At 41.5% G+C, this 23,994-nt stretch overlaps 1 protein-coding gene across 5 annotated transcripts in view; it reads right to left on the bottom strand.

The window, feature by feature from the left end:
- DNAI1 (dynein axonemal intermediate chain 1) overlaps positions 1-23,994 on the bottom strand; it is a 139,903-nt gene that overhangs the window by 68,128 nt on the left and 47,781 nt on the right. For all 5 annotated transcript variants that reach the window (XM_021379428.1, XM_021379429.1, XM_021379427.1 and 2 more), the window contains exon 13: positions 3,184-3,431. In XM_021379428.1, the coding sequence (XP_021235103.1) occupies positions 3,184-3,431 (248 nt within the window). The remainder of the gene's footprint in view (positions 1-3,183; positions 3,432-23,994) is intronic.

Here is a 23,994-nt window from a genome sequence, read left to right as displayed (position 1 = left end):
GCTGGGAGCCTCTTCCCAGAAGGTTGACTCTTCTTGCTGGGGGAGACTGCTCTCGTGGGCTCCACATGCCAAAGTCTAGTCAAGTTGTACCACTTTAGCCACCCTAGTTAACATCCAAAGCCAAGCTCTGTGACTGAGCCACTGGCTGAATGAAGGAGATATCCTGCCTAGGGACGTGCATTCTAGGAGTACTCAGTGATGGAGATGATGGGTGTGAAGCACATGCTGCTTGTTTGGAGCATTATTTCAATTAAAATGGGGTTTAGTCGAACACCACAAAAAATTTTGCACTGCAGATCATGGCAGGTTCCTCAGGATGTGACAGCTTTTAGGCAGAGGTCTCAGTGATCTGCAAAATCATTTCTAATTTTATGTTCCCATAAAAGCTAAAGCTTTGGTGACTGTATTAGCTACACTGCACTGTACGCACATACATTTGCAAGTCTGTGTAATTGTTTATGCCTTTATTTTCCTTCTTCAGAGTTCTGACTTTGGAACTTAATTGGTTGTAAAGAGTGAGAAATATCTAATTTAAAACAAGCCAGAATTTTCCTTTGTTTACATTGCAGTACAACTTAATATAAAGAAGACATTTGCCAAATCCAGAAGAAACTACTGTTATGATCTTTAAAAATACGGAAGCCAGCATCCGACAGATGAAATCTCTATTAGGTAACAGAATTAGAAATGTTATATTACATTGTTTTTTATTTTAGTAATGGATTATGTTACATCAGCTTTTTTTAATGCAAACTTACTGATACCCTACTAAATTACTGAAGATGAAATGGCAAAAGAAAATACCTGTCATGCTGTTTTACTCACTTCCTAGTTTGCTTTCACTGCAAAAACACTGCACTGTTTCAAAAGAAAGGAGCCAGGCAGTCCAGAGAACAAAGTTTATTAATTGTTCAGCTCTAATCAGTCTTCATAGTCATGGGCTTGCAGTCTCTGCATCAGTGAGGACTGCAGAGGACAGCCTCAACAAAGAATAGGCTTTAGACTGATGGGGGTATTGGTGGGGGCATCTTTGAACCAAATCTGAGAAACAAGACTTCACTTTCTAGAACCATTAAATGTTAAATGAGGAATAACAATCCAGTGTCTCAGCATAACAAATCATCTTCCAGGACTAATTTTCTCCCAACAAAAGGAGAGAAAACTCTTCATAAACCTTTTGCCTATTATTGACAAATAGCTACAGCTCAGATCTTTCCAACAAGATGTACAGGCTCTTTTCCTGATTGCTGTGCTATCACCTTATTATTAACTTTGCACACTCATTTTACAGTAAGGTAAGCCAGACACTCTAAAGTTTACTAAAAATACAGGTACTTTACTGCAGAGAAAAAATAAGGATAATAATTCTCAGCACTCAACTTCCAGAAATAAAACAAACAAATGGGAACTGCAGGCTACTCATACCTACTTCTATCCATATCCATTATGTGGCTTCTTTCCGTTGCACAGCTATCTCCCTAGAGTGCCTAATAGTTTTCTTCACCTCTGAGCTGTCAGGTGGTACACATAAACCTACTTCTAAAAGCTCCTTACAGATTGCATCTACAGCTGCATGTAGCTGCTTCTGTTCTGCATGGATGAGGCCACCTTAAGCATACTCTGTCTTTCCCCATACTATCAAGGGCACAAATGATCTGTGATTCTGGCATCTCTAAAGTGCAGTGAAACTGTGACCACCTCTAGCATGCTGCAGCAAGGTCATGGAAAGCTGCACGTACGACTTATTACTTTGATTTTTCTTTTTTTACTGGAAGCCTGAATGGCTATTGGAGAAGCTTGGAGTCTTCTGCCCTTGAGACAGTGTACAATGAGAACAATCCAATCCTGGGGTATCACATAAACCTGTAAGAAGAGCTGAAAATGTTCACTGGAAGAAAAGCTTTGGCCAGACAGGCAGAAAATACAAAATTCAGATCTCCTCTGACAAGTTACTTTTGCATAACCTATCTGTTTATAACAAGCACCAGTATTGCTTTTGGCAGGTCCCACATTTATCTGCAAGTCCCATTGGGATGCCTTGATTTTTTAAAATTCTTATTGAAAGATGAAATAACAAGGACCTATGATTAAGGGACAAATCATGCATTATATGACAAAGTACAAGAAATACTGACCATGTGCATAGAGGTATGACTGCATTAGGCAGCAAAGCCTAAATCAGGCGTCAGCAACAGCTGTAGTCCAGATCAAAATAAGCACAACTGCACCTCAGCAGGCCCATACAGATTGTGCTAAAGTTTGTGCTGCCACACTTTTACTGCTATGAACAAGATTGGAAGCATATATTCCTTACAGTGCTCCAGTCATAACTCAGATTACACTGTAGACATAACTACAAAGCTAGCTGGATGTTGCAATATATTCACTCCAGACCTTTACAATATCATCTCTCTGGAGCCTCTTTGTGACAGATGCAATGGAGCATTTTAAATGGCATTACTTTAAGAGCATTACCTGCACATTGCAATACTTAGTTCACTAGAAAACTTCTCGATCAACCACAGGGTGTTGTGTTTTGAATCTTGGTGACAGTCAATTCCACAGACAGCTGTCCCTGGGTTTGTTGTGCTCAAGACAAGTCTTTTTTTAGGCTGATGTATACGTTTTAGATGGTTCTCATTACTTATTGCCCTTTGATTTTGTATTTGGAACATAGAAAGCTGGTATCACAGAATCACAGAATCATAGAATTGCTCAGGTTGGAAAGGACCTTCAAGATCATCAAGTGCAACCGCAACCTAACCATACTGCTCTAACAACCCACTGCTAACTCATGTCCCTGAGCACCACATCCAAACAGTTTTTAAACACATTCAGGGATGGTGACTCAACCACCTCCTTGGGGAGCCTGTTCCAATGCTTAACAACCCTTTCTGTAAAGAAGTTTTTCCTGAGAAAATTATTTTCTAATAATGAAAACTAAGGAGAAAGAATTCTGTAAGCAAAATTTTGCACACATGTTCAGTTTCTGTTGAGGACCAAGGATTCATGCAATTTCTTTGCCTTCTTGTGCATTTCAAAATTAGCTTTAAATACAACTTAAGTATCAATCACTAATGCATGTATTAAACCAACACTTCTGCCCATACAGCATATTTTCATACTGTGTCTGAACTCAGCCCGATTAAAAATTCAGTTCAGGGAAAGGAAGAGTACCCTCACCTGCCACACTGGATCTGTATGCTTTCCAGATTTAGCACTGCTCTTGTAGCTTGGTTGGGAAGTTGCCTTCTTAAGGTTGTAGATGGCCACGTTGCCGTCATAGAATCCCACTGCCATGAGGTGGGGGTGGTCATTATGGATATCCAGGCACATGATACCACTCTCACTGCTGAATACACACTCTGGGAAGGAGGGGTTCTTCATAGTGTAGAGCACGAGCATGCCCTGGCTTTGCTTCATGAAGTCATCTAAACAAGAAGGAATTTTGCCGTTAAATCAGTTTCTAAGATTCTCTGCTATTAAGATATATGATCTGACAGCACTCATCTATGCCCCAAACCAACCTATATGCAAGATTATGGGAAAGACATTGATGATGGGACCAAATGGTCACATTGGAGTGCCTGCATCTGAACATCCTTCCCTCCATTGATACGTCAGGGATGTAGAGACAATGTGCTTATGCAGGGAAACTAGTATTCTAGCAGCTTTTTTTCTAGGACAGAAATTTGAGAGGCCTTGGAGGAAAAGCATATTTCAATGTCCTGAACAATTCTTTCTATTGGCTTGGATTTCATTAACACTGCACACACTCGGGCAGAATCAAGGATAGATGTATTTCAAATTCTGTATTGGCAATATGTGATGTTAAAGCTTGCATTCCTTCTTAAAGTCTTAGTATCATCTGATTTGGAAAGGGCCTTTAAAGGTCTTCTGGTCCAGCTCCCCTGCCATGAACAGGGAGACCTACAGCTCCATCAGGTGCTCAGAGCTCAGTCCAGTCTGACCTTGAATGTCCCCAGGGATGGAACATTCACCACCTCTCTGGGCAACCTGTTCCAGAGCCTCACTGCCTTTTAGCAATCTAAATCTCCCCATTTTCATTAAAAGTATTTCACTGAAGTATGTGTAAAGCATCAGATCTACTGCCAGTACACAAAACTGTACAACCCACAAGTCACTGCAGCTTTATTTTCGGCTTATGTCCAACATCTCTTTGTGTGGCACAGAAGTTCTCTTTAGCAGCCTTTCCATTTTTTCCTTTTCTGCCTACTTTTACCTCCCCTCTGTGCTGCCTGAAATTCTCTCTTCCTATTCTCAATAGGACCATCTTTCTTTTGTTTTCTTTTTGTATTATGTCCTGACTGTCCTCTGCAACTCTCAGGTTTTTTGCTTGCCTAAGAACCAATTTCTAAATTCTTCTAACAGCGAAGAGAAGCTGTTGATGTAGATAAGCTCTCCAGAAGCAAAAGAGGAGCCTTCCTAATCTATCAACAAAGTGCCCTCTCAGGGCATCCTAGCCATCTCTACAAACACTTTTTCTTTTTTTTTTTATGGTCAAATGTCCTCTGATAGATAGTAGGAAACAAATTCACTGTTCTCTGTGCTGTAGGTACATACTATGCATCTTATTTCCAGAACAGTGCTTCTTGCCTTGCCTAACATTTTGACCACCCTGAAGGATAAGGACTTGGTAAATGTGTGCTGCAGTGATAACACTAACTTCAGAGGACTTTCCTTGTCAGGAGGCTGAACCCAAATCAACATACAGGTACAGGCACTGCTGACCTCAAATTTATCATGCCCACATAAAACATCCAAAGAGTCAGTAAAGCAACTCACACATCAATAAAACTACTAGTTCTGCTTTGTGTTTGGATGGCAGAAATATTCTAACTTTCCACTACTTTTCACGGGTCCCTCTACACTAGGGCCAGGCAGAGAAAAGGGTTTCCTTATTTTGCAGAAAGGCAAGATTCCAAAACTGGCATCACTTCAAATGTATTTGACCACAAATAGTATTATTAACATATGTTTTGGAAGAGGGAGAAGCTAATTCCTAGAATTCTAGATGAAAAGGAAGCAAACTTGCTTACTCCTTCAGAGATTTTTCCTGTCCTCAGAATTCACAGAAATATCTTCGTACTTTGCCAAGTAATGTCACTGAACTGGTATTAGGTTGAGATCCAGCCCTGACAAGGATGAATCCGTCCTCTCTTCAGCAACAAAAACACTCAGTAGGCTGTGAAGATGACCTACCAGGAGTGACTCACGTTAAACTCTCTAGTAAGTCAAATCTGTTTGACAGCCTTTGAACTCAAGCTGATTTGTGCTTTTATTTCTCCTGGGGTATGCTTAGCAACCAGGTATATTTCCAAAAAGTCCATGGTGCACATTCATTTTCCATCTGTTGGCAATGAGTTGAGGGGTCTTGGATGGCTGTTCCCCATGTTCTCCGTGCAGATAGCAGAGAGATGCACCTTCTGAGGGTGATTCAGCCCACCAAAGATTTGAATGAACCTTGTCTAGGCTACCACCAGGATGCAGGCAGCTTACTAGAATAATGTTATAAGAACACAGTGAAGCAAAGGGTGCAGACTCAAGAACTGACAGTGGCTGCTTCACCCCTGCTAGAGTCAAAAGCAGCAACTTCATAGAATCATAGAATCATAGAATTAGCTAGGTTGGAAAAGATCTACAAGATCATCCACTCCAACCATCCACCTACCACCAATAACCACACTAAACCAGGTCTCTCAACGCTACATCTAAATGTTTCTTGAACACCTCCAGGGACAGTGACTCCACCACCTCCCTGGGCAGCCCATTCCAGCGCCTGACCACTCTTTCAGAAAAGTAGAATTTCCTAACGTCCAGCCTACATCTCCCCTGGCACAACTTGAGGCCATTCCCCCTCGTCCTGTCACTAGTTACAAGAGAGAAGAGGCTGACCCCCAGCTCACTACAACCTCCCTTCGGGTAGTTACAGAGAGTGATAAGGTCTCCCCTGAGCATCCTCTTCTCCAGACTGAACAATCCCAGCTCCCTCAGCCGCTCCTCATGAGGCCTGTGCTCCAGACCCCTCACCAGCTTCGTCGCCCTCCTCTGAATACGCTCCAGGACCTCAATGTCTTTCTTGCAGTGAAGGGCCCAAAACTGGACTATTACTTCCCTACTCCTACTGGCAACACTATTTCCGATACAAGCCAGGATGCCATTGGCCTTCTTGGACAGCTGGGCACACTGCTGGCTCAGGCTCAGCCGAGCATCGACCAATACCTGCAGGTCCATTTCCTCCACACAACCTTCCAGCCACTCTGCCCCAAGCCTGTAGCGTTGCCTGGGGTTGTTGTGGCCGAAGTGCAGGACCCGGCACTTGGTCTTGTTGAACCTCATCCCATTGGCTTCAGCCCAGAGATCCAGCCTGTTCAGATCTCTCTGTAGGGCCTCGCTACCCCCAGGCAGATCTACACTTCCTGCCAGCTTGGTGTCGTCTGCAGACTTACTGAGGGTGCTCTCAATGCCCTCATCCAGGTCATCAATAAAGATATTGAAGAGGACAGGCCCCAGCACCGACCCCTGGGGAACAACACTCGTGACCGGTCACCAGCTGGATTTAACTCCATTCACCACCACTCTCTGGGCCTGGCCCTCCAACCAGCTCCTTACCCAGCAAAGAGTGTACCTGTCCAAGCCACAGGCTGCCAGTTTCTCCAGGAGAATACTGTGGGAGACAGTGTTGAAGGCTTTGCTGAAGTCTAGGTAGATCACAACAACAGCCTTTCCCTCATCCACCAGACGGGTCACTCGATCACAGAAGGAGATCAGGTTGGTCAAGCAGGACCTGCCCTTCACAAACCCATGCTGGCTGGGCCTGATCTCCCGGTTGTCCTGCAAATGCCGCATGATCTCCCTCAGGACAATCTGCTCCATAGCCTTCCCTGGCACCGAGGTCAGGCTGACAGGCCTGTAGTTGCCCGGATCCTCCTTATGACCCTTCCTGTAGATAGGAGTCACATTGGCAAGTCTCCAGTCTTCTGGGACATCTCCAGTTGACCAGGAATGCTGACAGATGATGGAAAGCGGCTTGGCTATCTCCTCCACCACCTTCCTCAGTACTCTCAGGTGGATCTCGTCTGGCCCCATGGACTTGTGGTAGTCCAGGTGAAGTAGTAGGTCTCTGACCGTCTCCTCCTGAACTTCAGATCAGAAGCAGCTGCATTGCACTGCTCTGCACTGCATGGATGCGCCAGCACACACTGGACGAGTTTAGAGCATCTGCCTTTTGCAGACCCATAAAATGCAATTTGAAATGTGGCTCTTTTTCTGAGATATAAGGGCTGGAGACACTAGAGATACTAGACAGATATTCTGACAAGCATGCCAGCAGGAGTTGTATTCCACTTTACAGGAAGACACAAGGCAGTGCAGAAAAAAGAGGAAAGTGAACAGACTCTGCTGTAATGAGGAAGAGCTGTATGTGATGAGGATCCTCAGTGTTCATCTGAGCAGAGGTTATGTATCAGAGCCTGACAGATAACAAGTCCTATTTGGAAGAGAAGCTTTGCTAATGACAGACGCAAACAGCATTATTCCTGGTCTCAACCAGGAGAACTGAGCCTGTAAGTATCACATGCAATCAGAAATAGGTTTCAAACCAACCGTTACTGCTATCTAAAATATTCATCTGCATTTGCATATAGAGTTGGGCAGATTCAACCCAAAGCCTTTTCAGAAAAATAGTGGGAGCATAGTACCTTGGAATATCACTCTGCTATCACCCAAAAGTTAATGCATCTAAATATTTTGTTCTGATGTTTACTAAGTGTCTGTTTTAACAGATTTTTCATTTATAGTTTTCCTTAGCTGAATTTTAAAGCATCAATATGTGTTCAGTATCAGATCAAAATATTCTGTTTGTTGGACAGAATTTTTTTTTCATCTTTCCCTTCTGGATCACCAAAAAACTCATAAGGCATGGATGTCTTTCCTCCATTTCTTAGAAAATGCTTTCTGGCCAAACCTGGAAGCTCAACACAACAGTTGGAGGCTAGTGCCAGTTACAATGCTTGGAGTAAATCCTGTATTCACATAAATTTAGAAGTGGAAATCCTCCATGGTCATGAGTCAAAGTAGAGATTTTTTACTACAGAAAAAGACAATGCTATAGTTTCTTGTGTCTTAAACTTGCAAATAATTTTATCTCTAGAGGGCTCAAATCCCCAAACACTACAGCCTTCTATCTTAAATCCTAAGATACATGTCTTTTTATAAATCAAGACCACCAGCTGACTCACAGATACAGCTTGTACCAAGAAATCACCATGCTAAAAGGAAACACCATTGCTTAAAATCTGCCCATCTAAAAAAAGAAGCAAGACGGAGAAGAACGGCTGCGAACAGCTGCTTGTTTCTGAGCACCACAGCTGCAGAAGCACATCTACATTCCTTTCCTAGATATGCCCACACTTTATGAGCTTGCTGGCTGGGGATCTCTCATTTAGGCTTGGATTTTGGAGAAGCCAAGGGCCATGGCTGGCTGTGCTTCTCACCCAGTTAAATATCCTCCAGGGAGAAGAGATCAGTTTCAATAACAAAAGTATTGGTACCCAAAGAAGTGGCTCAGCTGCTCACTTGCCCTTCAACTATTTAAAGGGAGGAGGACAAAAAAGGTTATCTGCAGTCCACCACATGTCCCCAAGCAAATTATTATTATCACACTGTTTTATAAAACCCTGTGAACAGTGTAAGTGTATGCCTGTGCTACAACCTGCACGGCACAGATGACTGAGCAAGTCACAAATTAATGAATTCTCAATATGTTTTTCTTCTTTCTGTGAGCAAAACCTGTGCAGTGTGGCACTGTGCACAGGTTCATCTACCCTGCTGCAAAACACCCTGGGTGAGCTTGTGCTGCTTCAGCAAGACTTTCTCCTCGCTCACTTAAATAGCTCTGCCAACTCCACACTTCTTTGCAGTTGCAGAATGGGCATGTTTGTAAGAAGGGAAACGGCTGGCAAGTCGAGCATTACTGTATGCCAATACTTCAGAAAAATCAGGACAGAACAAGTCTTTCCATGGAGCTCAGAGAATCTGAGTATGTGTTGAATGTGTTTTCAAAGGCTCGAGAGCACTAACAATAATAACTGGAAGTTTTATAGCACTTCAGTGTTCTTTAAGCATGCATTTGCAGCACTACTTCTCACAGCCAAGGGAAAGAGAAAGGTGAATGGAGGGACTGCCCAGGACATTATAGCAAGCTAGAAGAACTGGGAGTAGAACCAGGACTTCACAGGGCTCTGCTCAAGGTTGCCTCAGCCCGGGATCTCTGAGAGATTTAAACTGCAATCACTGATGCTCATCTGTTTCTACTCCTTAAAAAGGCCACAAGTACTCAAGTATATTACTGTTTTGATACAAACCTTGATCTCTGTGGACGTGGCTATGAAACTCACTGTGGGCAGGGAAAATTCAGCTTACACCAAACTACCTAAACAGTCCCTTCTCAGAAAAGAAAATGTTTTGAGAATTCCTTACTTTGTAGCTCAGGGCCAGAAAGCCTGGCCTTTTCAATTTCACAGCTCACAAATGTTACAAGTATATCCTGTTTTGAACCCTATAACTTGTTTTTGGCTGCACATGCATTCTTCACTTGAAGACCTTGAAAGATAGAGAAGCTACATCATTTTATAGTTTGAATGCTTAATCATGCGGAGTGATTAAAAAGTCACACCTAACTCCTTATTGGACTTGTCTGGCTTGCTGCTGTTAATTCTTACTCTGCTTATCTTGGTTGGATGAAGGAGTTCTTTCATATCTGGCATTTCTCTTCATTAAGTTACTTAAAACTGAATGCAAGTCAGCTTTCAGCATGTATTTGATGACTTTTTCTGTCTGAAGTAAAAAATTTGATTTATTTTCACCAGATTGGCACAGAGCTCAGCAAAGAGCTAGGGACCATCACAAGTTTTGCCATCCCAGTCAAAGGTGCTGCTTTTAGAGCAGCAAAGAGAAAGCTGCATCTCAGTTGATGTGGGGAATTGCAGAATATTAAGAAATTTTCCACTGATGTAGAGTACCTCACATGGCTAGGACTTGTGCTCAGGTCAGACAAAATTAATGTGCAGCCTGGATTTCAACTGGATATATTGCTCTCACTCCATCTTTAAGGCATCTTCTCCTTCTTTTTAATCAGCCTGGGGCTCCTTCTGAACTATCTGCAGTTTTTTATGCAAAAATATTGGCACCAGAATCAAACAGAGCATTCTAGTATCGGTCTCACTAATGCTTAAATCATCTCTCTGGTGCCACTCAGGATTCCCCGTTTGCACTCCAAGATCATGCCCACCCTCCTTGCCAAAATCTCACACTGGAAACTTGAATTTATTGCTTGTCCACAAAAACCTACTTTTTTTGGAGTTGCTGCCTTCCAAGATGCAGAACTCTTTCTTGTTTAGAGAGGTATAATGTTATATTTGGCTGCATTAAAATGCTTTTGATTTGAGTAACTTCCGTTTATCACAAAATTAATCACTGTTTGACAGCCCTGTTCCTAGCATTTGCAACTCCACCTGTCCTTTCATCAGTCACACATTCCTTCTGCTGTGAGTTTATACTTCCATCCTGAGGACCAACGGAAATAAAGCCTAGCTCCAGGGCCACCACTGATCTTGACAACACCCTCTCCGAGATGCTGTCTGAGCTGATAACTCCACCAGTATTTATCTTCTGCCATCTGTCAGTGAAGTTGAATCCTGCTGCTAAGACCACCTGTGCTGGGCTGAGCTCAGTGAGCATTTCCCAGCTCCAGGGATAAGTAGATTCCCTCTGGTCAGCAGCAAGCGCTGCAACCTTGGGGCAATCCCGTCAGTCCAGCATTGGCAAATTGCAGACCATTTTGGTTTGTGCTGATTTAGATGTCTGAATGTCACATTTAGCATTCTGCCTGACATCTTTCACCAACTGTTAGACTAACTCCTGCTACTCCTGATCAAGTTAATGTTATTAGTTGCAGTTCTGTTTGGGAAGCACAGAACTTGCAGTTCTGATAAGAGAGAGAAAAGACAGGATTTTAAAGTCTTTTGGAAATTTTAGAAAAGACAGAATTGACAGGCAACAAGGCAGGCTGTAATTTATACATGACCCGAGGCCATGCCACAGTCGTAATTACTGCTGTGGGCTCCACACATGTCAGAATCAAGACACAGACTCCAGAAGCCCAGACTGAAAGATACAAACAGCCCGTATGGAAATAAGCTGTCATGCATGTTTGCATCTTACTCTAAAACACAGTCTGGCAAAGAAATACAGGAGACACTGCAGTCAACTGGTACAACAAAAAATAGAGATTTAGGAAACTACTGTGCAAACGAGTGCAAGTAAGGCACTGTTTGTCGCTGCATGCTAGAAGAGAGTCTCTGAGGCAGACAGGAACAGTAGAAAAAAGGATGAAAAGGTACTGTGCCTTCCTGAAAGCAACAGGAGTATTTGACTTGCAGCTCAGCTCTCCTCTGGCTCACATGAAGGAGAGCAGGTGAGCACTGGAAAGGAGGATGCAACTGGGCTGGGTTCACAGAGCTGTAAGTAGTGCCAGACTTTTCTCGTACTGATCAGAAAGAGCATTGTGTTATAGGTTTAGCAGATTTGGTTTTGCAGTGTAAACAGTAATAGTGAAACCTATTGTTATGAATGCTAACTTACACTCTGAAGATACTCAAATAAAAGGGAGAGAGAGTCCATACAATGAAGAGTAGCAAGCAGGAGATTTGTATTCCAGACCAGCTAATGCAATCTTAGTTCTTTCTTCTTCATACTTCTCACAACACTCCTGAGGATATACAGCATGGGAGAGGGAAGAAAAGGGTGACTGATGTAAGTTCCATACATCAGTATGTATGTTCCATACATCAGATACATGTTCCATACATCAGTAATGTCAAGAGCAACACTCCATTTACAGGGATACATTCATGACCCTCAGACAGACATGTTAACAGTCTCACATAACGCAAAACTCCTCAGAAGGCAGGGAGTGAAGGACATTCCCAACCCCAGCACTCAACAGGACACTCATCTCTGCAGAGCACTCCAGAGCTGGCAAGTCAGACCAGTGCTAAACCAGCTGGCACAAGGTTGGCACCCACCAGCACAACCAACTCAACTCTCGGTCCTGCCTTTCTTGTTTTGGTCAGCTTAAGCTGCAGACTTGATAGTGTTTTACTATGTTGTAAATGAGGCTCTACATCCTCTAACCTGGTTCTGAAAAAATTGGCATACTTGATACAGTTTGAAACCCACTAAATATTTAAGAGTGCCATCAAGTGGCGAAGTGCTTTTTAGCGGCAGGAGGCTTAGAGGAGGCACACATCATTCAGAAATCCCCTGGATCACACAACAAACAGACCTCTCCGAATGTTCTGCTTTTCCATCATCACACCAGCCTGCTGTTATTGCAAACAAGCCAGGCTGCTGGCATATCAGTACTCCTGACCTGATGGGCAATGAGGGGGGTGCCACGCACTGCAGGAGATGCTTATGTGTTCTATAATTAAAGGACAGACACGATAGAGTTTTATGATGGTGCTGCAGCCTCCTGAAAGCAGACTGATGCCTGATGAGATGGACGTGTACAGCCTAGACCTCAGAAGTGGCAATTAGAAATGATACTGCAGCTCAAAGAAATTTTCTGAAGACATTTCTGAAGACATTTGGCAGGAGACTTAGGTTTCACTGAGGAGCACAGCAGCAGCAGAGACGTATGTACAGGTCAACCTGTAGTCTGTTTTGTACAGGCATGCACTTCAAGTAACAGTAAATATGAGAGCAGCCATTATAGCTCAGACACCCATTCCTGTCCCGTTTTCAGCAGCAGCTGACATCAGATACTTACGAGTGTATAAAAACAAGGCATTGGTAAAGTGATACTTTTTCCAGAATACTGTGTAAATCCTTATTAATTTGTTGTTAAGCATCTCTCAGATCCCTAAAGGTCCTCTTCCCACTATCCCGTGCAGAAGCCAGCTTCTGTTGATTAAATCTGGACAGCATCTTCCAGCATTCCTGTTTGTACATGGCTGGAATATAGACCATCTATTCAGTTCTTCTCACAAGAAGAATTTTACTTATTTCTTTCTGGCTTGCTTTTATTTTTAGTGCATGAAATACCATGCATCTCAAGCAGATCTGTGAAGCATCTAATTGGTGATCAGTGTAAGTGTGTGTTTTTTAAGAACAACTAAATGTAGATTTCTGAGCAAAACAATTACTTTTCTGAAAAACTGAGTTAAAACAAAAGTAAATTCTACACGTATTAGTCTCAAATAAAGTCAGTCCACAATGTAAATGGCAACAAATCAACAGCTTTCAGTCCTTTGATCAGGTAACAAAAGTAAGGGAAGAAAAGAAAGTTATAGCAAAGAGAGGATCTTTCAGAGTGAAACTTCTGAACAGCAATCACTTGCTATAAGAGAATGGAATTGGCAGAAAGGCTCACATAAAGAAAGTACCAAACATCTGAGCAAACCATGGGCCAAATTTTGGTTCACATTTAGAGATGAGAAAAAAGAAAAGGACTGTATAACCACTGAACAGCTGAAGTTGGAAGGAAGCTGTAGAGAGCATCTGATCCATGCTTAAAGCAGGGCCAACTACAGCATGTCACCCAGGAATGTGTCAAGTCAGCTTTTGATGATCTTCAAGGAGATTGCTCCACAACATCTTTAGGTGAACTGTTTCATTGCTCTATCAATCCCCCAGACAAGAAACTTTGTCTTATGTTTAAATGAGCTTTTTTTCTGTCAGTTTGTTGTCCATTGTCTTTTGTCCTCTCCCTTGGTAGCACCAAGAAGAGTCTGGATCTACTTTTCTTTGTTCCCTCCTGTCAGATATTTACATACATAAAAAGAAACTTCCAGCTTTTTCTAGTGACAACTTTGTACACTTCCACTCTGGGAAGCCAACCATTATGTAAATCAAACCAAACTACAAAACCACAGATTCACTGTGGGAATTAAAGGGGAGTTTAGCTTCCCATTACCTCCTGTCCCCACCAGCCAGACTGCTGCTGTGCAGTCCAGCTTCTCTCCAAACTCTGCAGCAAAGGAAAAGGCCTGGGACTGCACAGTAACCAGGAAGCATGTGTTGTTCCACAGCATCCATGTCCTCTCCCATGTAAGACAGCGTGGGGGAAAGAGTGCACACTCCTGTACACTTAGGGGTTGCATCCAGACCTGGGAAAAACAAAGAGAACCTACTGGAAACTGAACACAATGAAATCAGAGAAGCCCATAGAAGCTGTGGATGCCCCGATCCCTGGAGGTGTTCAGGTTGGATGGGGCTTTGAGTCTAGTGAAAGGTGACCCTGCCCATGGAAGGGGGGTTGGAATTGGATAGTCTTTAAGGTCCCTTCCAAGCCAAACCACTCTGTGATTCCATTATTCCACGAAAATACTCAGACACTTCGCAGCAAATACCATACTACAACATGAAAATCAGAACTCAGTATCTTTCAGGGATGATACTGTTTTTCTGAACAGTCACACATCACAAAGGCTGCCCAGGAATGGGTGCAAGCTGGAACATAAGAGTTTCCAAATAAATATGAGAAAAAACTTCTTCACGGTGAGGTAACAGAACACTGGAACAGGCTGCCCAGAGAAGTTTTGTTTCTGTGTGACATAATCTAGGTGTTTCTGCTCCAGCAGGCGGATTGGACTAGATGATCTTCCGAGGTCCTTTCCGATCCCTGACGTTCTGTGACTCTGTGTTTCCGTGATCCCTGGCACCCAATCTGGCATTCACAGTACTAGCACCTTGAGAATCTACTGTGCTGGCTTCTCTTTTTTGTACTCACTAAACAATAAGAACAGGTGATACTGTCTCTCTATGAATATCTCTTGTGCAGTGCTGCAAAACAGCTAATTGGGCATCATTTGATGAGAGGAGCTGGCGAATGCTAATGAATCTCATTTGGAAGCGGATCTCCAGCCAGTTCTCTTATACCGGTAGGAATCTGATGAGAATAATTCAGGGATGAACAGGCTGGCAATAGCATTTTGAGCCATACCTGCTGCTTGTCTTTTATGGCAGGTGGGACTCCAACAGCAATTAATAAAAAAATTTAACTATGACCTAAATTCACTGTAACACCGTTGAAAAATTAAGGATGCTCTATGCACAAAGTAAACCTCCAGTTCTCCACACAGGAAATTCATGCTCTTCCTATCTTAAAGAAAGCAAAACAGAATCGGAGAGAAGCTGCAGAAGAAACAGCTAAAAGCTGGTTACATGTTTTGCAGATTAGGTTCCTCACTGATACAGAGTTGTAAACACCCCTGAATAAATCTCTTTCCTACCTTCTCTAGTTGACTTTATGTAACAATATCCTAAAACCCATTTTATCACCTCTCATCTATATTACTGCAAAGTCATATCCTTGAGAACGAAACATGTGGCACTCAGTGAAATAGAAAAAAAAAAGAGCAGAGATTTTTACTCTGTTCTGGTGCTAGAAGTTTCTAAAACCTCAGAATTTGGTCTGTACTTATTTTTTAATGACCCTTTTTTTCAAGTGTTCCTGAAGGAATCCTAGCATAAGGTGGCCTATGACGTGACTCAGTGGAGGTTAAAATCCAGATATTCCTGGGTGTATTCTGACGGTTTAGCAGCCTGCCAAACACTATAAAGCCTGAAGAAGAATCAAAAACTATGGCTTAATTCCCTAAGTTGCAGATCAGTAGGTAGAAATGTTGTACTGAACAATATGTATTTTTGTTGTGGACTGGCAAAACCAAAAGGTAAGTGAAGAACAGTTTCAATGCCTCACAAGTTTCAACTCTAATGAAAACATTACATTAGATAGATTTCCTGCAGGTTTTTACTAATCCCCACTGTTAAAAAATGATCATCTTTCATCTCCAGACAAAACACAAAGGTCTCAGAAGAAAAAGCCTTTAATGGAGCCCTGTGCAATTTCTTTGTACCATTCTGCCCTACAAATAATGACAAGCTATCTAAACTCAGGATTTTACAAAGTAGCTTACATATTACTAGAATTAATGATGGAATGAGCCCTCTGCAGATTCATAAATTCTAAGGCCAGAAGAGATCATTGTGATGAAATAATTCGGTATATGTTCCTATGCTTAATTACTTCCACTATTAAAAAATAAACTGATTTCTAGTTTCCTGAGATGTCTGAATTCCATTTGCTAGATTCCATCCTAGATGACAAAGCAAGATAAAAAGAGTTCTGTTCTGTAAGACATCTCCTTTCTTTCCATTCAAGCAACTAGCTAATAATAAGAAAATCACTATTTAGTTAGCTTACTCTTTAGTAACTAAGCTAACTACGTTGAGATGCGTAAGTATTTAAGGCAGTTTCCAAAGGTAAGTCATACTGTGGCTCTCCTGTGAAGTTTTTTTCAGTATCCATAGTGAAGACCGAACTGTTCGTAGCTGGACACAACATTTCAGAAAAGGTCTCACCAATATCATATGCTGAAGTGGTACCTTCTCCCTCCTGCTCTTCTCTGGTCAGTGAAAGCATTCTACATCCTGCGTCAGAGCTCCTAACTTCTGCAGCTGTCTCATAAGTTTTCTTCTTTTCAGAGTGTACATCAAGACAGAAGAATATTTCAAGTCCAGTTTCATGACAGACACAAAACAATCTAAATATGGACTGCTCATCTATTTCTCTCTGCCATCTCTTCTTACCCCTCTTTGTTCTAACTCTGTGACCCTGTGCTTGCTGATTTGCATGAAAACCACTCATTTTAAATGGTATTGTCATCTTAGAGCACTGATGGTGATATCACATGCATATAACACTCAATCTATTTAATTAGCAGTTCTTAAATGAAACCTAAAGAAGAGTCAGTCTTCAAAGCTGCCTTGTAACAGTTCACAGACTAGCTATTAGCCAGTGAGGACAGACAGCTGACTGAGTTTTCTGCTCTTTGCAGGAGCAGAAGATGGTATGGACTAGTTAGGAGCTCTCCAAAATGCATACACAGTGATGAGCCGCACTCAACATTGAATAACCTCTCTGAAAAACAAAACTCCAGAGACACTTCTCCCTCAATGGGAATTACTGGAATAGAGCCTCTAGTTTCCAGGACCGGCCTATGGGATCTGAGATTAATGCAGCTCTGGATACATGTTGTCTTCTGCATATCCCTTGGCACACAGGCTTGGCTTTTTCATCAGTAAGTCTGTAGGCAGGGTTGCCCGACCTCATCTGGAAAGACATAGACTATCAAGGCAGAAAGGAACTGAGGTATCAAAGCAATAAAGACAATTTAAGCATCTAAAAAAGACAGACAGAGATCCTGCCCACTCTGCAACCCCAGGGCACGATGGAGAAGCCCTCAGATCCACCAGCTCTGAAGTAAGTCTGAACAAACATGGTTAACTGCAGCACAAGGCAGCAAGGCAAAGTCAACTAGAAATTAGCGCTGCTAAGAGAAGTGCAGTGCAGGTTACCCAACCCATACCTACTCCTATTTCAACCTTCCTCACAAATAATGTTTGGCCTGGGGAAGTTTGAGATCTTCCTGTTTGTTTATTTATATTTTGTAACGGCTAGATGTCACAGCTGGAGAGAAAGTTCTTCAAACAAACAGCAGAAAGCTGAACTCTGGTGTTGGGAGCAGAGGTGCAGAAAGAAAATAGCAAAGAAGCCACATTGTCATGCTCCTGAGTGCTGCTTCACAGCCTGTGCAATTCTCTAGTAAGATTCATTCACTATCCCTTCAGACAAATGAATAAAACCAGTTGGCGAATGACAGCAACATACACCAAGAGGATACAGTGTTTGGCAGGAGTATTGTTGATTTCATTTCTGTGCTTTCATATCAATTCTTTCTCCACAAAGCATCTAATCAGCTGATGCTGAGCAGCATAAAATTAATGGTTTCATTCAGAGAGCTGCCTCATGATGCCAGACAGCATGGTGAGATTGTTTGTAAATATTTGATTAGAAAAGGCAAGCGAATTTGGCATGAAAACATGTACAAATTAATGCTGTTCCACTATCTGATAGGGATGTTTATAATATAGAGGGGTATGTCAGACAACATTAACATACATGGTACAACACCAAATCCCTTCACCAGCGTCTCTGTTCTTACAAAGCCAGCAGATCCATAGATCCAGCCTGTGAACAGCTGATAGGCAAGAGCCAATGTATTTTCCAGGGGATATATTGAGCGTTATGATCTGCTCTGCCTTTAAACAACACACAAAAGGGAAAACATGGGAGCACTCTCAAAACGTTTGTACACACCCTCAGCCCACTCTTCGCCAACTGGAAAAAAGGACAGGGCTCAGAGTAACAGTGCTCCTTGCTCCTTTGGCACTACAGTGGTCTTTGAAAATTTCCCAACCAGGAGTAAAGTATATTGTTGGTAATTAACCCAGGCATATCTTTCTGTGTATGATTTCATGCAGTAGAATCCTGTTTTGGGGAGGTGTTCCCTTGCAGGACTCTTTCTCCAAAGAGAAGGACAGTAGATAGGACATAGTCTGTGATGAACTCCAAGACCTTCAGCATACACATCTGCACAAGGAATGATGTGTTGTTGCCCTCCCACCTGTCTGAAGCAGGAAATCCTCCACCTAGTTTCCAGCCCTTTCACTTATGAATTTCAGGTTTGGAGAAATTCTAACCCATGAGGCAAGGAGTGTCAGGTCTTGACGGCTTTTTCTCCAGCAAGTGAATCTGACAATGCTGGGACAGGATGCTTAAGTGGAGACAGAGTTACCATCTTCTTGAGCATTAAGACATGGATCTAAGAAGTGCCACACATCTGTCATAAACCATTAGGCAGAATTAAGCCTGTCCTGATACTAAGTAAAAGATTTCTAGAGGCTCATTCCAGTCTGATTGTATATCACTGTTGTGCTTTTGTATGAAACCAATACTGCAATAGGCAAAGATTAAAATCAGACCAATGTGCTAATTTGCAGTTTTTTCCACCAAAGAAATACGTTTTAATGCAGAAGGAAGACATAATCAAAACATTCCCAATGACAAGAGTAGGCTGAATGTGATCTTTAAATAAACATATTTTAAATATAACTCCATAGCCAGAGAGACTGGTGAGCCTGGTCATGAAATCAGAATACAGCCTAGCAGTATTTTAGATATTCCATGATTGTCCTCTCCCATTCACCACAACAGGGAATGTCATGACCAGAGAATACTAGTAAGGTGTGGTGATCACCCCTACTGACAGTCAGCTTTTGTTGCCCAGTTATCTCAGTCATTATGTGTGATTTTCAGATTTCCTGCTCTGAAGCTGTTTACCCAAACTGACAACAATTTTGTTTTCCACTTCAGCTGGAGATTATACTTTTTTCCTTTCTTTTAACTGAATCTGCAGTTATGTAAATATATGTGTTAAGTAAAAGAAAAAATACATGATAAATAGTTCAAATGCCACCCAGAGAGGCTTGGAGAAAGCTCAGGATTCAAGAAATAATACAATTCAAATGGGAAGACAAATGCTTGTTAAAATGCAAATCAGCTGGTGGTCAACATAGAACATGGTCCCAACTGACTATAATTTGTAAATTAATTGAGATTTCTGTGGTGCCTACTTTGAGAGTTCAGCTGCAGACATTTATACACTGTAGCAGAACTCAAGAAACAGCATTACAGTCTTAGTATGCAGGCTGGGACTACAGGCTGTCAGCGGTAATACCATATGCAAGAAATGATAAGAATTTGTTTCAAATAAGAAAAGGAAATTGCAATTTTCAGGGCATGCTGTGAAGTCTGGAAGAACTACAAGCTGTCAGAGATTCTGCGGTACAACAGGCATATAGGAAGAAGCTAAGCTCTGATGCCTTTAAAGAATGGAAGATCCCAGTGGAGCTTGAGGTTTGGCTGGCAACATTTTTGGAAATCTGAAAATACAGCTCAAACATTCCTGTGCAAAACTTAATTCATCCTTCTCAGTGGGAAGCCAAATTCAGAAAATTTCATTTAAAATCATAGTTCAGCCATAGCAGCAATCTATAAAAAAAAAAAAAACGATAAGAAAGCATAACATTAAAGCATAATCATTAAAGCAAATGAACAGCAAGGAGTAGCAAAGTAGCAAAGATGGATCAGACCCATGACTTACCAGTGATTTCTTAATTGTATTCCAAGGATCAGAGTGGAGCTGCAAGTCAGACTCACAAAACACATAAAATGGCAAGAGTTCTAACTTGTCAGATCTGCACAGCTGTGAACCAACTGGAGTTTTTGTCAGAAATTCAGTAACTTGGGAACCACTGTCTCTATGTTCATGATGGGCATCTTATGGACAGGAGCTACAATAGGGCTGCGAACTCCTGCTGTATCACAAGTGCTGCAGTAGCAGGAGATTTTTTCCCAAGCCTCAGCCTCATTATTTAAACACAAGTTCCGCTTTGCTTCAGAATGAAATGTTCTTAGCCAGCCTTCATGCCAATAAAGGAAGGTTTTAAAACACCAGATATATTCTACCCTGAAATCACAGGAGGAAAATAAAAAGAAGTCAAGTCTTATCATCTGTAATAATCTCCTGATTTCGAGAGCCTGCCTTGTGATCTCTGAATAATCAGACTTGGCAATATTGTACCACCCTCAGGGTAGATTTTCCTGACTGAGAAATCTTTCTTATTCCCTGAAAAGTGAATTCCCAATGCTTATTAGTATTGCCTTTTCCACTTCTAGCTCTTCCGTTTTTCTCACTTTTGTATGTCAAATAGCTTTTTGCTGAAGACTTCGTAAATCTGTATACTGCACTCAAAATGATTTAAAATACATTGTTTTTATCAAATAAAAAGACATGTTATTGTCCTTACAGCTTTAAGGACAGCTATTTAAAGAGACAACTATTAGTTACTACACTTGTCAAATTACTGCATAAAAACTGATCTTTTCCTCTACAGCAGTTTGTAAAAACAGCATTTACAGATATGGTCCTGCTCTACCAGGTGATTATGGCATGCACCAAGGGGGCAGATAAAGCCACAGAGAGAAGCTAAGCAGAGGAATTTTCGTTTACTTTTTGATATGTTTTCAGTCTGCGAGTTTTCTGCACTATACTGTCACTCCAGGGTTTATTAACACGCATGCTGCTCATGCTCATCCATACAGCAGTGCTGTATAATCCACATTCTCTGCATAGATTCCTCTACAGCACTCAGCACATTGTCATGATAAGTTCAAGAAAGAAAGCAATCAGCGTTGCAGTTTGGTTAATGACCCGTCCATTTGGGCACCTAGTCCCAGTTACGGTTACGCCACTGCTAAGGATGCCTGTACAGAAGGCTGACCACGAGCTCTGCGAATCTCACCATCTGTGATTTACTTTTTTTTCTATTTGAGTTAGATAGAAGATAGCTGATTTCATCTCAGTGCTCTGATATGAAAGTATTGTCACAATGTTGTCTAACACAACAAACTGATCGGAGTAGGATGTTCAAGGGTACTTAAGCATTACAGCTGAAAAACATCAAATTTATTTCAAGCTGGTACATCCACTGCATCTCAGCCATGCAGTGATGTGCTTATTAAGAATTCCTGTAGTACCTTCCACATCACAGGACTGAAACAGGGATGTTTTCTGTAGCTCAAAAAAAAAAGAAACCCACACAGATAATCTCACTCTTTTGGCCCAAGGAAACTGCTGGCAGAACTACAGATTCCACATAAGGATTCAGCATTAAAGTGACTCCTCAGCATTAAAGACTTTGAATGCAACTGAAGAATGCACATCACCTGATTGCATCTAAGGCAGCAATAGCTAACATGAAAAGAATCATAATGGAATTCTGTACAAATTATTTGTATGCTTGTGGAATTTTTAAACATCTACACTTAACTACTAAAGCCACTTCCTATAGCCATGGAAGATTAACAATAGCTCTGTCTTCTTATCAAATACGTTGAAATTTATGAGCTGGTTAACCACAGTATACTATGCATATTAAGCACTAAATAAATCTCTTCGAGTCAGTGGTTATCCTTACCCACATGGCTGATTTCACAACTACAGTTGTGTCTGAGAAGGAGGAACCAGAGAAATCTCTCAGGTTGTTGGATCCAGAGCCATTTCCTGGCAGACAACCACAGCAAACCTACAGCATTGCAAACTCTCCCTTAAATAACTGTATGTGCCTGCACTAGCTCCTAGGCTTCCTTGGCATTTATCATCTGTGAGATACTTAGGGAGCAGTACGGAAGCTAAACAAAACGATTCATTTAGCTTTCTCCTGTGTGGAGGCTCTGGAATTCCTCTGAAGAAAGTGACACATAATTCTGGTTTATTGACAGAAAAAAGGGTTTTACAAAATTCCCATCCTTTGTGCATTTACACATTTGTGAACCTCCACTGCAAAGTCCTAACACAAAGAATTAAATCAAGATTGGATCTTCATACTTTTGCTACTATTTTCTCTCTGATAGAATTATAAACAGATTAAGAAATCTGCTTTGTGGCTCATATGAAGATTTTGGCCAGGCAAAATAAAACAAGAATAAAACCAAGTCCCTCAAACTATAAAGTTATTAAGGAAAAAGGCTAAGTATCTGGCATAAGTAAAAACATTTTGGCTGAGTTACATGGTCTTTTCTTTTATTTAGATTTTACTATGCTATTTATCTATCTAAATGTGAGTTACTGGGGGAACAGAGTATGTGCCAGGGTTGGGTACAGGAGTCATGGGATGATCCCTAAGGAATGGGGAGCAAGCATCCATCATGGTAACACAGCCTTGGCAGCCTTTGAACAGCAATGCTGCTGAGGGTGGTCCAGGCCACCAAAGCCACTTGTGCCCAGGGACCTGGCAATATCTTTGTTGCCTAGAATAGAGCGTGAGTAATAGACTTGATTCTAGGACTTTTGGTATGGAAAAGTCAAGCTATAAATACATTTTGTCTCATAGAGGCCTAGGCATAAGAACACCTATATTTTGGAAAAAGAATCTTTAAAATACGTGCAGTATGAAATGACACATTTAAGAGTGTATAGAGCAGTTTTGCTTGTCCTCATAATCTGTTTATCATCTCTTGAGAAATGAAGGGGTCTCTCAGTATAGAAGGGAAGACAGTCTTTTAGCTGTTTTTTGTTATGAGAGCATCACCCAAATTAACATCAATTAACATGAATGGCAAAGACAGCTAAGTCATCTCAACCCAGTTTCTGTTATGCAAAGCTACAAGATCACTGCCACAGTGACTTAAATGTAGCTGTTTTCAGAGACAAAGCTAAAAAAAGGAAAGAGCCAGACTGGCTTTATCAACCAGGTAAGACTCTACAGCATATAAATGTTTCATCTCCTGTGGACCAAAATGCATTAATTAAACTAACTGGGGTACACAGACAGGTAAGTGGATGGAAGTTAATGGCCTGTAATGCACCAGAGACACAACAGGATGTCTGAGCAGTTCCTTTGATCCTCAGGCTCTAAAAAATCTCTTAAAATGTCGTTTTCCCCAAATGCTTCAACAGAGCCCTTTTTTATTTAATTCTTAGCAAAATGCTACAGCAAAAGTCTACATTATGATTTAACTTAAACAAAGGGTTAAGACAAGAAAAAATTAGGCAAAGCTCAGAGTATTTAAATTACAAGTAATTAAGACAGCAACTGAAATTAATCTTTCATATGATTCACTTAATATATTGTACTTAGTAGGTTATATTTACTAACAGAGTTGACAGTATAATAGGTACTGTCAATTTTACACTCCCAGAGCGTGTATATATGGTAAGAGATTTTGGTATTTGGAAAACAGATTTAAAAGTGTTGTAATTTTCAGTGTAATTATGCGTAATTGACCACAATTAGTTATCCCAATAAGCATGATGGCTTAAGTTTCCAACACGAGTACCGCGAGGGAGGATTTTCAAAGACCTCCAGACCATGGAGGACGATACAGATGTTTTTCCAGTGAACCTCAAGGTCTCTGACATGAGACAGTGCTGATAACAGCCTCTGCAAAGGCTAGAAGATTGAATAAATCAGGCTCCTGAAGAACAAATATATTAAGAACTT

Source organism: Numida meleagris, chromosome Z (genome assembly GCF_002078875.1).
Source record: "Numida meleagris isolate 19003 breed g44 Domestic line chromosome Z, NumMel1.0, whole genome shotgun sequence".
In the NCBI taxonomy this organism is placed as follows: domain Eukaryota; kingdom Metazoa; phylum Chordata; class Aves; order Galliformes; family Numididae; genus Numida; species Numida meleagris.
The sequence above is the reverse complement of the archived record's forward strand: the minus strand, read 5'-3'. Positions and strand labels throughout refer to the sequence as shown.